Source organism: Polyodon spathula, chromosome 9 (genome assembly GCF_017654505.1).
Source record: "Polyodon spathula isolate WHYD16114869_AA chromosome 9, ASM1765450v1, whole genome shotgun sequence".
Lineage (NCBI taxonomy): Eukaryota > Metazoa > Chordata > Actinopteri > Acipenseriformes > Polyodontidae > Polyodon > Polyodon spathula.
This window is the reverse complement of record NC_054542.1, coordinates 13,743,736-13,760,876: the sequence shown is the minus strand read 5'-3', so window position 1 is coordinate 13,760,876 and position 17,141 is coordinate 13,743,736. Positions and strand designations below refer to the sequence as shown.

The following is a 17,141-nucleotide window of genomic DNA, read 5'->3' as shown; positions in this document are numbered from 1 at the left end:
GAGCTACTGCAGTTAGTGCGTACCATTCCGGTCACAGGACATCTGGGGAAGAGACAAGACCTCCAGCCTCAGAATTCCCGGCAACGCAACTACTGCAGCTGGAGGTGGCAGGCTTGACATCTCTAGGCGTGGCAGGCTTGCAGCCCTAGGCAGTGCAGGCTTTGCACGACAGGGCAGGAGTTGACCCTTGGGAGCCGACAGCAGGAGCTGACCCTCGGGAAGTATCTTCAGCTCCTCTGCTGGTGGAGGTGAAAGGAACAGGTGGTCTCCCTCTGGTGGTGGAGGTGGGAGTAGCACGTAGTCTCCCCCTGGCGGTGGAGGTGGGAGCAGAGGTTAGTCTGCCTCTATCACTGGGGACTATGGCTGTGCCTACTGCCTGTGGAGCTAGACTAGATATTGCCCGTATCCCGATGGGATTAGAAACTGTGTTCTCATTTCTGCAGCCTGATAGTGCCTGTGATGGCTGGGAGGCAGATCGGTCATCATCGGGAGGGAATCAATAAGGTCCACCTTAGGGTTCAGCAGCCAGTCCCATATCTCCTTTGAGGGCACTTGACGCTTGTGCTCCCCCCTTGTTGTGTGCGGGACACTCAAGACTCCTCCCTTGTGGGCGCTGAACGCTCAGGCTCCTCCCTCATGGGTGCTGGAGCTTGCATCGGCTTCTTTCCCTTCTTCTGAGGACGGCCGCTCCTTCCCTTCAGAGCAGGCGGCTGAAGGGTACCGTGCACGAGGCCACACACAGTGGAGTACCCGGGCTAGGCACAGGCGAAGCACCACTCCTCTCCTTTTAGGCAAGTGAAGCAGGTGGTCCTGGTCCATCTGTGGCGATGGTACGCCCTTCAGACAGATCCACTCTTCCGTTGTCTCCACCTCACCCTGATTGAAGGCCTTCATGAAGAGGGGGTCTTCCCAGAGGCATAAGACTGGGAGGTGCCCATGCTCCAGGCATACAAGGCACCACTGAGCCCTTTCAGCTTCCAAATGTCACTGACGTTGTTGCCACCTCTCCATTTATTCAACCACCTCAATTTTTTCTCCAGAAACACAAATTTTTTTTTTTTTTATTTATTTATTTATTTAATTACACCCAGTAGTGTTCCTGGCCTGTGTGGAGGTGCTGTTTCCCACTTCTGAACACCATATATCACAGATAGACTTGTGAGTGACATCAGACCAGGAAATACAAAGACATCAATACTGGGGTATGGAAGCGCTATTGTGCTTGTTTAATAATAAAGTAAAAGATTTAAACAAACAAAACATTTTGCAGTTGAAAACAGCACGTTGGCAAAAACAGACAGACAAAATAGACACGGAACAAAAAAAACAAGTATCATAATGGTGTATAACCAGCAATTGTTATTTCTCTATTTCAGTTCTCTTTACTCACATTCTGCCAAAGCTGCAGGTTTTTATACATGCGACCGTCTCCAGGTTAGCAATAAATTAATCAACCTGGAGACTGGCACATTCTGCACAAGTTTAGCATGGATGGGGAATTTTAACCCCATGCTGTAAAGCATAAATAACAAAACATTGTGTTTTTAACACACCAAACCATACATTAAATAATAATAACAACACAAATACAAAATAATGCTACACACGGGCGGGGTGCACCCTGTCACAATATAGTATACCTTTTATTGCACAAACATAAATGCATTTCAATGACTGCTGATTAAAAGCACTAAGGGAGTTCTACTAATATTATTATTATTTGTTAATTTAGCAGACACCTTTATCCATGGTGACTTACAGGGTCAACTGCAGCAAACTAAGTAGGAATATTATCGTGCAGAAGTTCATTAAATATAATGATGTAATCATTCATTCAGTGATGTCCAATTGTTTTTAACAAGTTGTTCCCCTTATAAAGCTGTCTCCTGCCTTTATCGACACCTGCTTTCAAGACGTGGAGGCACTACGAGAGACTTTCGTATGCTCGGAGAGTACAGTCTGCCCGAATAATATCCATCCGTTATCACTGCTTGTGATTTCATTTACACCTTTTAATATGGGCTACACCTAAACAAATGCATTTGTTTTATGTGTGAATTGACCAATGAGGACTAATGAGTTTTGTATTTTCAATTACGCACTTCATTCATTTTAGTGTCACTTTATGAAAAAGATTGTACATTTGACTTAAGAATAGTGCACTATGCAATGTTTGTATGCAATTCAGCCTATTTACTTTTGATCGTCAATTAATTTATGTACTTAATTTACAACAAAATGAAATTAGGTTTCTCAATAAATTATTAATAAAAGTCAATGTTCGAGGAAAAATAACACTTTAGATGATATTTATAATTTATAGTTTGAATTACATAATAAGCTGAAACCAACTCAAATTTTGAGCTCCTTTCAGTTCCTGTTTGGTAACACGCTACAATAAAGAGCTTAATCCTGTGCTGTGTACTAAAGTTGTGTATCAGCTGATCCAACTTTATTCTGTATCTTTTTTTCATTGCAATATTGGTGCTAAATTAGTACGGAGCTGAGGATGATCCCGAGATAGTACCGTACCATAATATTTTTCTAAATATTGTACTGTTTACTAGAAGGTGCAAGAAAAATCTCTGAAGGTGGGGCGCAGCAAAAAAAGTTTGGGAACCCCTGAGATACACTATAGCACAGCTACCATATTTATCTCCGTGTTCCTTGACACCTGCTTTGCTTTGCACCCAAGGTGAACATAAACAAAGAGATCTGAAACTACAGCCTCCACTGCTCTTTGCTATGTGTTGATTTAATTGAAAAGGTAGTACGACAACGTTTAACATAGCATGGCATGACATTCCACAGTAGTGTTCAATACTGACTGCTTATGCAATATTACCCTGAGCTTGCATTGCTATTCAAACACGACTTACATGAGTTCAGCTCTCACAGAATTGGAAAGGAAAAGAGAATCAATCTAACCGATAAACTATAAACTAGAAGCAAATAAAAGCATCCCCAGCATAGGTGGAGAAAGGCCACGCTTTTTACCTGGTGCAGAGATACGGGCCAATGTAACACTGTACCACAGTCTTTCAATTAGGGTTAGGCCGATTTTCAATTTGTAGCTCAGTATTCATATTCATATTCATATTCTCTCAGCTGGTCTGTCCATCTACACCTATGCCGCATACCTAGAGCCCTGTGTTTTTCGCAAATACCAAATAAAACGAAATGCAACCTATAAAATGACATGAAAAAATAAAATGAAAAATCATTATAAAGTAAACAGTGTAGAATTTCAGCAGGAGGCAGAAAACGAGAGATGCTTGTTTCTTTCCAAAGGGCTTTTATTCGGGAGGCCTTTCTCTCCCACACAGAGTCCACAGCTCTGCCAGCCCCGCCCCCCTTATTGGCCGCACATCGTATTGGCCCTCAGCCCCACAATAGGACCAATGGGCACCGAAATAACAACCAATCACAGGGGAGACACAGAACATGCCCACACGCAGGACAGGGTCAGTGTTGCCAGATTGGGTGGGTTCACACCAAATTGGCCTTGTATTTTTTGTATTGTGCGTGAAAAAATGGCTTAGGCGGGTGCTACATTTGGATATACTTTGAACAGTTTTAAAATATTTACGATATTTTTAAGCAAAATACTAAGCTATATAATACACAACACTTAAGTGTTTACATCACTGTTGCTTAAAATTGTAACAATAACACGCATCAATATCTGTCATATGACATACATTTCATTATTACTTTGGGTTACAAACGTAGCACTTTCCAAAAGGCAGTCTGGTAACAGATGTTATTCAAATGAGAATTTGTTCTCAAGGGTTTTAATTGATTAAAGAAAAGGAATGATTGATTGATTTGTATGATTCGTATCAGCGTGTCCCCCGCGTCACATTATAAGATACACAAACAGTACTATTGAATAACAGTTAGTTTGTACAGGAAGTAATACTTAGTACACTTTTAAATTCGAAGGAAGTTCCACAAACTCACCAGAGTGCCATCAATCAATAATAAACAAACGTAGGCCTACCATTTTACTTTACACATTACAAATACATCTGTGTACTAATAATTAAAACCAAAAAATAATATTTCTATTAGTTTCTCGAGTTAGTCTTTGTCAGCTAGATGGATATTGCCAAACAATTTAGGTGTGATTTCTAGCTTTCAGCATCTTTAACAGCTTGCCGAGTAGTAAAAACGCACTGGATACTGAAGTAAACTGCAGTTACGTTTCAGCTTGAATGTGACAGTGAGTGTGCCTCATTCACCAGATTCACCTTTATTGAACACGTATTTTTACTAACTTTAAAGCAAAATTGCTTTTGTCAATGATTATATATGATAAGTATATTGATTTAGTTACCAAACAACCAAAAAAAAGCCTTGCAAGTTTTTTGCAAGTGTGAAAAAAATAATTCCCTGACACCATAGAAAATCTGTGTTTTTCCATGTTACTCCACAGCAAACTGATTCCTAGGATCCCTGGTAATTAAGCACATAAAACACAAAAAAGTTCCAATGGCAAATAGTGTAGTTGCTATTTGTTACAATGGGGAACATCAATGTGATCAACTATGATGTCATAACTTACGCTCCTGATTGGACGGGTTTTCAGGAAGAAGTGGGCGAGTTTTTGTAAAAATAGTTGGCAACCCTGGATAGGGATTACACAAAGAGATAAACGACCAAGCGGCGGGAAACACACAAATGAAGAAGAACACAATCACAGCACGAATTACAGTACCCAAACACAACTCCACAGACCACTACAATAGAACTACATTTTTAAATTGGGAGGTTTATACAAAAAATACTTTAAATAAACACTTGCAATCGTAGTTGTCAAAGCTCAGCCATTACCATAGACACGGTCCGAAGGAAAAAGGAAGCTCTGACCAGCACTTGCGCAGATGTATAATTAGGAGCGAGTCGTTTGGGATTTAAAATTGTAATGAAGAGAAGAGACGTTTGTTTCTAAAATGCCTAAACTGCGCACAACAACAGTGACAAAATAATCATGTGAAATAATGACGAACTTTCAGCTGGAATGTGAGTCGAAAGATACCACCATTAGGCATTAGCTGTTTTTTCCTTTTGGGGAAAATATGGCTTGTTTGCTTATATTTTGTATTAGTTATAATAGCTAATTCTTTGTTTTACTTCAAGCGGTGCAAACTTTGCACTGGAGCAAATGCTGTTTTGGTTTTGAATGAATGAATCTGCTTTGCTTCATGTTTAAATACTGACAGACCCCAAGCTTGCCATATACTTGTATACCTCCCCAAGCCTGAAATACAATTACTGTCACTGTATGTACAATTATTATGGCAGCCTGTAACGAAGTGCCCGCCCCTGTGTGTATTTTCTATTATATGTTGCGTGTGGTGTGTTAAATCTTGGTGTATAGTCATTGGTACACGGGATATAAACGGGTCTGTGTAACATGAGTGTTTAAAATGTATATTTGTATTTAGGCACGGGATTGTACATCACTTCACATACATTTAAAGTAGTTAATATGTGAGCACGAGGTTGCACATAATTAATTCACGTGCTGGGATTCAAGTGAATAATTAATTAGTAATTGAATCCCAGCACAACAGTATATGTAGATGCACGTTTTACTCACTCGGGTTTGGGTGTTCGGTGAGTAGGGAACAGGAGAGAGAGGAGTAATAGCGCGTATTATCAATTGCTATTGCGTACTGGTGGGACCAGCACGATACTTGTTAGTCTGTCTATCTGCTCACCGTGTTTGTCTAGTACCGTCCGCTTTGTGTGTATTTATTTTGGCGTAGAGTGCCGTGTCCTGTTTTCTGTTTGTTTAAACCTTTTATTTACAATAAACTGGCGCAAGCAAGCGTCTTCATCATTTAATTTCATCCGTCCTGTTCTGTGTATTCATTTCCTGGTTCTGACGCCACCCACTTCGGCCGTCTCTGTGACACGTGGTGTCCTGAGTGGGATTTAACAGCGCCTCCAAGCGTCAGACCAGGAGAGGTGCTTTGTGTGGGGAAAAAAAAAGGGGGAAAAAGTGGCCAGAGGAAGCAGCAACCTCCCCAGTAGCCAGAGTAGTTGCTCTGGTTTGAGATGACTGCGTCCAGGAAAATTCGGGACGAGGACCTGGACGCATCTGTGGAGGTTTGGGAGAGCCAGGGGGGATGGTTCCTCCTGTGCAAGCGCTACGGGCATGGAGTGGCTGACTGCCCTCCCCCAGAAGGGGGGCAGTTTCCACGCCAGCAGCCGGAGCCAGAGCACCTGGAAGCCCAGGAGAGGAAGGTGAGGAGAAGGCAGAGAAGGGGAAAGGGGAAGAGGAAGGCAGAGTGTCCACCGCCCAAGTCTCCACCAGCAGGGGAAGAATGCCTGCTGGTGTTGCCTCCAGAGGGAGAGGAGCCATCTCCAGCACCAGAGGGAGAGGTCCCACCGCTGTGTCCAGAGCCGCACCAGTCCCCTGCAAGTGAGGGAGAGTCGCACCAGTCCCCTGTAACAAAGGTAGACTACACGCCGCTCTCACCTCCGTCGCCAGGAGACTATACGCCACCTCCACCGGCAGGCGCAGGGCAGCAGGAGCTGCTTCTGCCTCCGCCACCTCCACCGGCAGGAGCAGAGCAGCAGGAGCTGCCTCTGCCTCCGCCACCTCCACCGGCAGGAGCAGAGCAGCAGGAGCTGCCTCTGCCTCCGCAACCAGCAGAGGGTGAATGCCTGCTGGGTCCCTGTCCACCAGCAAAGGGTGAATGCCTGCTGGCTCCCTGTCCACCAGCAAAGGGTGAATGCCTGCTGGTATCACTTCCCCCACCAGCAGAGGGTGAATGCCTGCTGGTGTCACTTCCCCCACCAGCAGATGGTGAATGCCTGCTGGTATCACTTCCCCCACCATCACAAGGAGAGGAGCTGCAGCTGTCTCTGCCTCCATCACCATCAGGGGGAGAGGAGCAGGAGCTGCCTCTCCCTGCACCAGAAGGACCAGGACTAGATGCTGGCGGTCCTCAGCAGCCCTTGTATAGGCTGCTGAGGGAAGCACGGGGAAGAACCGCCCGGCCGCAGTGGCCGAAAAGAGGGCCAACACCCACACCCCAGCTTGTCCTGATTCCCTGCCTCGCTTCGCCCAAGGATGCCTGCCTCGCTTCGCCTAAGGTTGCCCGCTGCTCAGCATCGCCGGGGGTCGCTGGGACTGCTTCTCCTGGGGTTGCCCGCCGCCCTGCATCGCCTGGGGTTACCTGTTGCTCCGCATCGCAGCAGGAAGTACTGTGGCCAGAACCCCACCAAGTGGAGCTGCCGGCCACGAAGAAGGGGGAGGAGGTCTTCAGACCACCAACCCCAGCAGCAGTTTTGCTGCCAGAGATCGTGGGGGAGGTCAGGAGACCAGCTCCCACTGCAGCTTCTTCGCTGCCGGAAATACTGTGGTCAGAGCCCCACCAAGGGGAGCTGCCGGCTCTGAAGAAGGGGGGAGGTCAGGAGACCACCCCCCAAGCAGCCTTTCCGCTGCCAGGGCTACCCTGGCAGGAGTATGCCACCCTGCTGTCAGCACTGCTGCTGACAGCCTTAAGACCTGTGGGCCCCTTGAAGCCTCCGGTCCTGGCCCAGGACTTTGTGTGGGACTTTTGGGCTTTTAAGGGGGGAGGTGGCCATTGAGGCCACGTGCGCTTTGCACAGGGAGGGGGGTATATGTTACAAAGTGCCCGTCCCTGTGTGTATTTTCTATTATATGTTGTGTGTGGTGTGTTAAATCTTGGTGTATAGTTATTGGTACACGGGATATAAACGGGTCTGTGTAACACAAGTGTTTAAAATGTATATTTGTATTTAGGCACGGGATTGTACATCACTTCACGTACATTTAAAGTAGTTATTATGTGAGCACGTGGTTGCACACAATTAATTCACGTGCATGGGATTCAAGTGAATAATTAATTAGCAATTGAATCCCAGCACAACAGTATATGTAGATGCACGTTTTACTCACTCGGGTTTGGGTGTTCGGTGAGTTGGAAACGGGAGAGAGAGGAGTAATAGCGCGTATTATCAATTGCTACTGCGTGCTGGTGGGACCAGCACAATACTTGTTAGTCTGTCTATCTGCTCACCGTGTTTGTCTAGTATTGTCCATTTTATTTGTCTCTATTTTGGCATTGAGTGCTGTGTCCTGTTTTCTGTTTGTTTAAACCTTTTATTTACAATAAACTGGCGCAAGCAAGCGTCTTCATCATTTAATTTCATCCGTCCTGTTTTGTGTATTCATTTCCTGGTTCTGACGCCGCCCACTTCGGCCATCTCTGTGACACAGCCCCACAACAGTAGGGCGGTGTAATATATATATGTCACCCCCTGGGGGGCTCTAGCCCACAGTCGGCAGTGGAATACAATGGACTCGAACCGGTGGCCTCCAGGCTATAGGATGCATCCTGGATTCCATTAGACCTTTTTTACCAGATGCACCACTCGGGAGGCCCTACTATACTATTATTGATATACATCTATTTGAGTAGTTTTATTAATGCGTATCTCTAATAAAACTAAATAAAACAGAATTTGTTAAAGATTAGTAGTTTAGAAGAAAATTATTAAAATTAGTTAATATAATCAGCAGTTTAACTAGAATTACACTTTTCTTACAACTGCAGCTACTAGAATCACACACAAATTGAACAAACAGTGTGACCTCAGGTACTGCATATTGAAAGGGTAAATTTTATATATATATATATATATATATATATATATATATATATATATATATATATATATATATATTTAATATCATGTTGGGTCATATTTCAGTGGTTTTCCCTGGAGAGCTCACAGGTTTTCCTGCTGGACTGGATTTTCACCTCCTTGCCCTTCCAGTGCCACCCTGCTGCTCTGTTTCTGGTGTCTATGAGAGCAGACATGAGGACAAGTACAGTTTGCTGGTCCATACTTGTTCTCTAAGGCTTCTGTCCTTCAAACATGTGTTACAGAGTAAATTCACCACATGTACATTAATGTTGTGGATTTTCAATGTTCAACAATCACGATCTATGAAAAAAAAAAAAAAAATGACAACTGTGTAAATAATGAATTATCCAGTTCAGTCTTCGGAAATACTCATACTGTTTGCTATATTAATACACAGTGCCGAGAAAAAGTTTGTCAACTCCAATAATAATTATAGAAATTCCATAATTTTACAATGATAGCCTTCTTGAATCAATTGAGTCTTTTCTTAACTATTCAATAGGGTTTATATTGACCAATTCCAAGTCTTTTGAAACAAAATGATGTATGTATTAGACAAACAATGAGTAATTAAGATTCAGGGTATGTGAAAAAGTAAGTGAACCCCTGGTTTTATCAGCTCAATTAAGGGGATAATTAGAATCAGGTGTTTAAATAATTAGGTAGATCTTCAGGGGTGAGTTTGGGACACCCCACCATATATAAAAGATCAGAAACTTTGTGAGTTTGGTCTTCACCATACAGGTGTGTGGAAATAGATCATGTCACGATCAAAAGAAATCTCTGAGGACCTCAGAAAGACAGTTATTGATGCTCATCAGTCTAGAAAGGGTTACAAAACCATTTCTAAGGATTTGGGGCTCCACCAATCCACGGTCAGACAGTCTAAAAATGGAGAAAGTTCAAGACCACAGGTCACTCTACCCAGGAGCAGTCGTCCTACCAAAATCTCTCCAAGAACAAACCGGAAAATCATCAAGGAAGTCACAAAGAACCCCAGAGTAACATCCAAGGATCTGCTGGTCATTCTCGCCTTGGCTAATGTGAGTGTTCAGGACCCAAACTATCAGAAAAAAAACAAAAAATTCTAAGGGGTTCACAAACTTTCTCGGCACTGTATAATGTTTGGTTGTAATCAGGATGCCAACGTTAGTTAAAGATGTGTTAACTTTAGGTATTGAGTAAACTTCCTTCATTAAGTTGTTCAATTAAATGTATTAGCAAAGCTAGTCACAGCAGCAGAGGATTAGCCTCCTTCTTTGACAATGACAGATTATTTTATTACTGTGTGACTCCATGTGGGACTTATAAAGTCACTGACCTATAAAGTAAGCCCAGTGGTTTATGCATTTATGATTTACAGTATTGAAAAATGTTTGTATTGAGAAAACTACAGAAAAGCAACATCTGGTGCACAGCCTTACTGGCAGCCTCACAACAACATTACAAAATGATACACCTTGTACTTTATTAATACAGTGAACCTGACCAGCACTGACATATTGGATTGTATCACTTTTGATCTTGTCTATAGGGTGAGTATAGTATGATAAAGTGTCCAAGCAAACAAAATACCAAATAAAGTGATATCCCTGGAAGTGAAGGACCTCTTAAGATAATAACCAGAACTGAGTAGAAGAAGCCAAGACAACGCTCCTGTTAAATAATAAGCTTCTTCATGTGATGCCTGGATGCATTCCTTCAAATTCTGCTGGGATTGAACACCACTACAACTCTCTTTACTTAACTTTTTAAACATGCTCTAACCAAATGGTTGTCAATGGCAATGCAATGGTAGCACTAGGGCAGATACAATGAGGGGCCATTTAGATATTTTCACTCCTCAAACAAGCTCTACAACAAGGCTTGATTAGAAAACGTTGAATTCTCTGATATTGATAATAAACTTGCTGTTTTAGATAATTAAACTGCCTGTTTTTTTAAATTGTATGAAAACGCACTGAAGTAAACAGCAGCTGCGTTTCAGCATGAATGTGACGTGAGTGTTTCGTTCACCAGAAGCAGTTTTACTGAACAAGTATGTTTACTAAATTTAAAGCAAAATTGCCTGTGTTGATGACTATATATGATAAGTGTATTGATTTAGTTATAAACAACCTAAAAAAGCCTTGCATGTTTTTTTCAAATGTAAAACAAAACATTTTCAGACAGCATAGAAAATCTGTGTTTTTCTGTGCTATTCCGCAGCAAACGGGTTCCTAGAATCCCTGGTTATAAGGATAGTTCATCTGTCTGCAGTGACCTGAAGCCTTCAAGCGCTCTCTATGGTAACCGCCCATTGCTGTGTTCTTCTCCCAAATCAGCGCCAGTAGAATATCTGCCAGTGGGTAAGAATGTTGACAACTCCCATTAAAACACTAAGCTCTTACTCTTACTCTTATTGGTGAATTTGAGCAAATTACCATGGAAACAGACTTGAAAGACTTGGGAAACCTGAAGAAGATTAGTACTGTAGCTCCTTTCCAGATGTGTGTTAATTTCACTTATAGTTGTTTGTTATCTCCTAATTAGTATGGTACAACAGACAAACATTTCTTGGAATAAAGAATGTAAAAAAACAAGGGCTGACTTTCAAACAAGTTCTAAAGTTACAGTACCTGTTCTTTGCTTCACAATATGTCCCAGAAAACTACAAATGAACACGCCTCACCAAGAGCACAAACCCATAAAAGAAGGGCTGTTACATAACTCATTTCCTTTGGTTTTATCCTTTGCCATCATAATTATTCTATGTAATTCCATCTGCATGTTCTTGGATTCTCTGTGCAGAAAGTGGTCTCTCTTTATTTAACACATTTATCTTGCAACTTGCAACATTAACCTTATTCACAACTGATAGAACAGAAATACTGAATTTAGTCTGAAAGAGAAGGCACTCATAACTCCTGTTCATTTATTTGAATTAGCTTTGAGAAAATTCACCATTAGAACATTGGGAAGTACCAATATGGTCTGTATTGTTTACCATGCGCTGCTCTGATGCATGGCAACCAACTTTACAGCACTTGCCACTTTGAACTTTGCATAGGTTGCAGTTGGTTTGAGACTTGCAGTCTTACACATTGCATTATTTCAAGAAACTGTTTCATTGATTCCACACTTCTGTATAAGGCTCTATACTGTTTAAAAATGTGTTGAGTACGTAATTAACTAATCAGTGTATAACCTGTAGGTCTTCAAAATGGCCAGCAAGTTAATATGTTGCTAGGGTGGATGTGACAAACAAGCAGCATTTCCTTGGACACATGACCAATGAAATGCATATCCCTGTTGCTTCTAAAGCCATTTCTCTGCCTGACCAAAGGGATGTTTCAAATGTCTCAGTCAACGCTGTATGGTCTGTTTGAGCAATGCATTTTTTAAAAATGTAGATAACAGCAAGTGTTTGCCAGTCTGAACAAGTGCCAGCAGCTCTTTGTGCTCTCCAGCAATGGTGTACTGGTCTATTTTATGCCTCCCAATTCTGCTAATTTATAGTCCAGAACACAGTCGACGCATGAGTCTTTCATTTGGGGAGGCTAGTCTATACCTTTAGTTCCTTGCCATTCCTCAAATACTTGGTATAAAGGAGCACATGTCAGGCAGGTTGGAATGCACCACTGCACATATTAAAACTACATTTATTTAATACAAGAGACAAACAAACAGCATTTTACAAAAAGAGATATCATGAAATGTGATATTGCCGTGGTCATGGAATCATTATTTATACTTAAACCGCTGTGGATAATATCAATAAAGCAAGCTGATCCCAAAAGGAACAAGATTGCAGCCATTCAACTTTTGAAAAATTCCAGTCTGATTTGAAAAAATAAAATGAAAAAAAAAGTTCTGTTTGGGGACATTTAACCAAAGTAGACAACTAAAACAGTACAATTCACACTTTGCAATAAAAGACTGAGCTACATGAACAACATCGGGACAATGTTAAACCATCTACAACACAAGCAGCATGTATCCATCTACCTGCAGACAGAGGCCCAGCCACAAGCCTCGGGCTCTGGTGACTGTGAGACTGACAGCATGCATTGCTCAAGCAGCAGAAGTACTGGTAAATCACAATGAACCATTACAGCTCGTTCCACCAAATTCACTCCACAAAGGAGAAAATAAAGAACCTAACGGCTGAAATGATCGCTGAAGACACATGGACTATCAGCACTGTTGAAGGATAGGATTAAATAAAGATGTAATAAAAATTAAAAATAAAAACACTTTAGTTTTAATTTGACTTTCCGTTAATGACATTCTATGATTTAACATCTACTCTGTACCACATTATTTCTAAGACCATGTAGCAGAACGTACACCAGGACTGGGAGGTATGGACCGTATTTAATATGATGTGGAACTTAATGTAAACATGTACTTATACTTTATAGTTATCCAATGAAGGCATCAATTATTGATTCAATATAATCTGTATGTTATTATGTTGCCTTTCACTGCTATTTGGAAATTATGCATGTTAGGCTTGATACAGTATTTCCATTACACGTCCTGTTAATAAGAATAGCTACTAATTCAAGTATTGTCAAATAGTACCAGGATTTATATCATTACTTTTTGATATTATGTAAGCAGTCCCCATTATATATATATATATATATATATATATATATATATATATATATATATATATATATATATATATATATATATATATATAACAAATTAATGCACTTACCTGTCACCATTTACCAGTTTTCTGATACAAAGCCTTCAATGTTACAGTCAGGTGTGTAGCCACGGGTGGGCCTGTGTGCTAACTGGCTGGGCCCATGCGAATGCCAAGTTTAAGTAAACGTATAATTTATTTATTCTTTTTTTTTTTTTCAAACTGTGCAGCCTGAAGACGAGAGCTCAAGTTTAGAACAAATAGGCTACAGAGAAAATATTGCAGTCTTTAGCCAATCAATGCAAAGTAGTCAATGTGACGCAATGTTTGGGTGGGGTCTTCCTCTTACACAACAAATCATGTGCAAGCTGCATTTGATTGACAGCTTGTGAGGCAGTCGCCACAGATCTGTGAAGTCAGGATGTTTCCATATTCCAACTTTATTTAAAATGTGCAGTTTTTTAAGCAAACTTGAAGGCTAATTTAGTATTTATTTTTTTAAAGACAATAGCTAATGAAGCCACAAAAGCAACTGACATATCATCCTCTTCCTCCAAATTATTCATTTATATCTACTCCCGCAGTGGAAATGGAAACATGTGAAAGTAAATATTGGAAAATTACCAAAATAACTGGCTGATTAGTTTGTTAATTCATCTTTGGGAAAGTCAACCAGGGAGCACTCTAATGAAGATCTGAGAACAATCAGGCAATAGAGAAAGTCAACTACTGGCATGTACTTTGTTGTACAACGTTAATAAGGATGAAGCTGAAGTTTTTGGTCTTTGTTCAACAAATAAAGCGCAAATCGACTGTGGGGAAAAATGATCCAACACTAATTTAAGTTTGAGATGATTGCCACTTGATTATCTTTCCAAATATTCACACACTTTTAAGGCTCTTTTCCACTATGAACAGGATTAAGACAGCCTCAATGCTGATAAGACTCTGTCTCTCCTATCGTTTGAAAGAGACCTGTGCAATTCTCCGGACTATGACTCTACAATTTTGCTGCAATATTCAGCAGCAAGCCTCAATGCCTTACCCTGTTACTAACTAGGCAACAGCAAGTCATTTACTAGCTACTAGTTTTATTTAATAATTGCTTGATGTAATATGACATGTTCTTGCTGGTTTGGTGACGTGGCCCATTTAGCTTTTTAAAGCACATTCACTGTGGATATATGTAAATGCATTTTTGTGTCTATTTCAGACATTTTAAATGAATTTATAGGGGAAATATTTGATTGTGACAGAGGTCGAATGATGCTTGGTGTTAGATCTCCTTCCCGACCTGTGAGGGCACTAGAAAGAAGTAACAGAGTACCCTTAATCAAATGGCATGACAATTTATTCCGTAAGGTAGGTGGAAGTCGGTCATCTAGGAAGGGGGCGGAGCTATGGCACCCAAGCTCACTGACCTGGATGGTAGACTGCATTAGTCTGTCTTGTAACACTGTTTGTTTGTCTTCAAGAGTACTAGCACGATCCGGAGCTGCAGCCGCAGGCCAGCATCAAACCCGGATATCAACACTCACTTTTCACTGAGGAACTGTCTTTGCAGCACAAGCACTTAATTCACACACTGTAGGAACTGTGTCTGTTTGTGTTTTGTGTGGGTGAGAAAAGACCACTTCCATCATCGTTATTGTTTGCAGATTTTGCCATAAGGCTCTGGACATCATAATCATTAATAAACACCCTTGCACCTGTAAATCATTTGTCTGTGTGATTAATCCACTTTGACTGCACTCACCTGCACATATTCACCACTTTGCCACATTGATGTATTCACGGTTTTAATGGATTTAAATCATTTTTGCAAACTATTTCCTGTGACGTCAGACCTTTGGTCATTGCCCGTCCACCTTAAGTTGGGGCCCACCCACATTTCCAAGCCTAGCTGAGCCACTGGTTACAATTTATTAGAATATTCATCAGCCTGCGTTTTTTTTTTCTCTCGCATGCCAAATCAGTCTGTTTTTATTGTGCAGTTACACAGCGCTTCCTCCAGTTTCACCTGATGAAAACACAGCCAAAACAAAGCGAACAAAACAAGCTAGGGTAATGTAACAATTAATCATTAAACAGTTTTTATACTGTGATCTATTTTTTTTAAACTGTTCTTTAGCTGTTTTTGTGCATTTTCACTTGCAAGTGAACTGTGACATTAGGGCCTTATCGAGCACTATATTCTGCAATTTAATACTGACTTTTTAATAATTTGCTAAATTGCATCGCCTTTTTTCTGTGTATGTTAACATTTTGATTTAATTTTGCTGTTGGGTCGTTAACAGGAAATTTTACATACTGCTACAATATGTAGCAGATTTAAAATGATGTACTGTATTACAGTCCACATGTTGTCTCTTTTGGCAAGTGACATTTTCAGAATCACATCATTCTGAAATAAAATAATTCTGTTGAAAATATAGTACTGTACCAACAAAACCAACAGTACATCTAAATGGAAGCCTACTTCATTTAAAACACAGTTATGGGTTGGAATGGGCCAAAATGAAATAATCAGATATGCGTCACACATGCCTAACCATCACTGAAGTAAAAAATGTTTTAGGGTCATATGCGAGTGCTGACTGTATTTGATTTTTTAACTATATATGGAAATGCTCATCCCTAGTTCGAACAGGATATGTTGGGGTGTCTGCATCAGCACCAGATGTCAGTTTAAACTAATTGAGGAATCAGGAATAGCCGTCCACATGCTGCTTCCAAATACGTTTTAAAAATAAAAATACGTGTTTGCAATGATGTGTGTTTTTTCAAACTCCAGAACGTGGGTTCTACATCGGGAATGACAATATAATGATGGGAGATTTATAAACTGTATACTTATAATCTGTTACTCTCACCACTGAAGGAATGGAATTACTGAAGATAGTGATGATTGGGTCTCTGCGTTAAGACGGGGTCACACAGTATTTATATAGAGCTAAACCTTACTTTGCTGCAGAAGATTGATGGTTTGTCCCCCCAATAAGGAGTTCAACTGCAACCTTTCTCCCTAGAAACTAACTCAACCCTTTAACAAGCCATGCTTGTCGATTACAGATACCATTTATTTTTCCATGCTCTCCCAGACATCTTAGTGGTTTAGGAATTCTGTCCAACATTCCAAGGTCTTTGCCTAGCAGCTGACTAATGAACAATATTTACTAATGCCTTCATTAACTGCAGCAGTTCATCAATTTTTAAGCTAAAGGCTTGGCATTAGCTGTATCAGTCTTTCACAATGTCTCAGTCTTTATTTGTATGCAAGGTTTCCTCCACACCCATTTCTTCAACTTAATCCAAATCACAGAAACTCCACTGAGAACCTATTGAAAGCTCACTTTGACCCTATAGAACTATGCAATAGGTTCCCAAATGCAGACTTTAATAATTATCCAGCAACTACAATTAGCCTTTACACAGAGCCTATACGTCTTGCACCTTATAGAAATCTCTAATTAAACATAACTGAATAAAATGTTTTCTAGGAACATATTTTTGTAATGTTATCATAACCAGAATATTTAAAATGCTGTGTAAATGTACATTGTTTTCATGTTAAGTTAGTTACCACTGTTTGAATGTGTTTACTCACCAAACTGCGGTAATTTGCCACCCAAGGAGCAGACCTCATTCTCATCCTGCCATCTACCATAGACTGCCGAGTAGATGTTAATGACTTTAGGATCCTTACACTGCAATTCCAACTGTCCCCCTTCACATCCTACTTTGGTTTTGTGTTCAGCTAGAAAAAAAACAAGCCTCATTTTAATTGAAATCAAAAGATAGAAAGTGAAGC

At 40.8% G+C, this 17,141-nt stretch overlaps 1 protein-coding gene across 1 annotated transcript in view; it reads right to left on the bottom strand.

The window, feature by feature from the left end:
• Nucleotides 1-17,141, bottom strand: part of LOC121320415 (protein eva-1 homolog C-like) — a 41,900-nt gene that overhangs the window by 10,133 nt on the left and 14,626 nt on the right. The window contains exon 4 of the mRNA XM_041258719.1: nucleotides 16,938-17,087. Within this exon, the coding sequence (XP_041114653.1) occupies nucleotides 16,938-17,087 (150 nt within the window). The remainder of the gene's footprint in view (nucleotides 1-16,937; nucleotides 17,088-17,141) is intronic.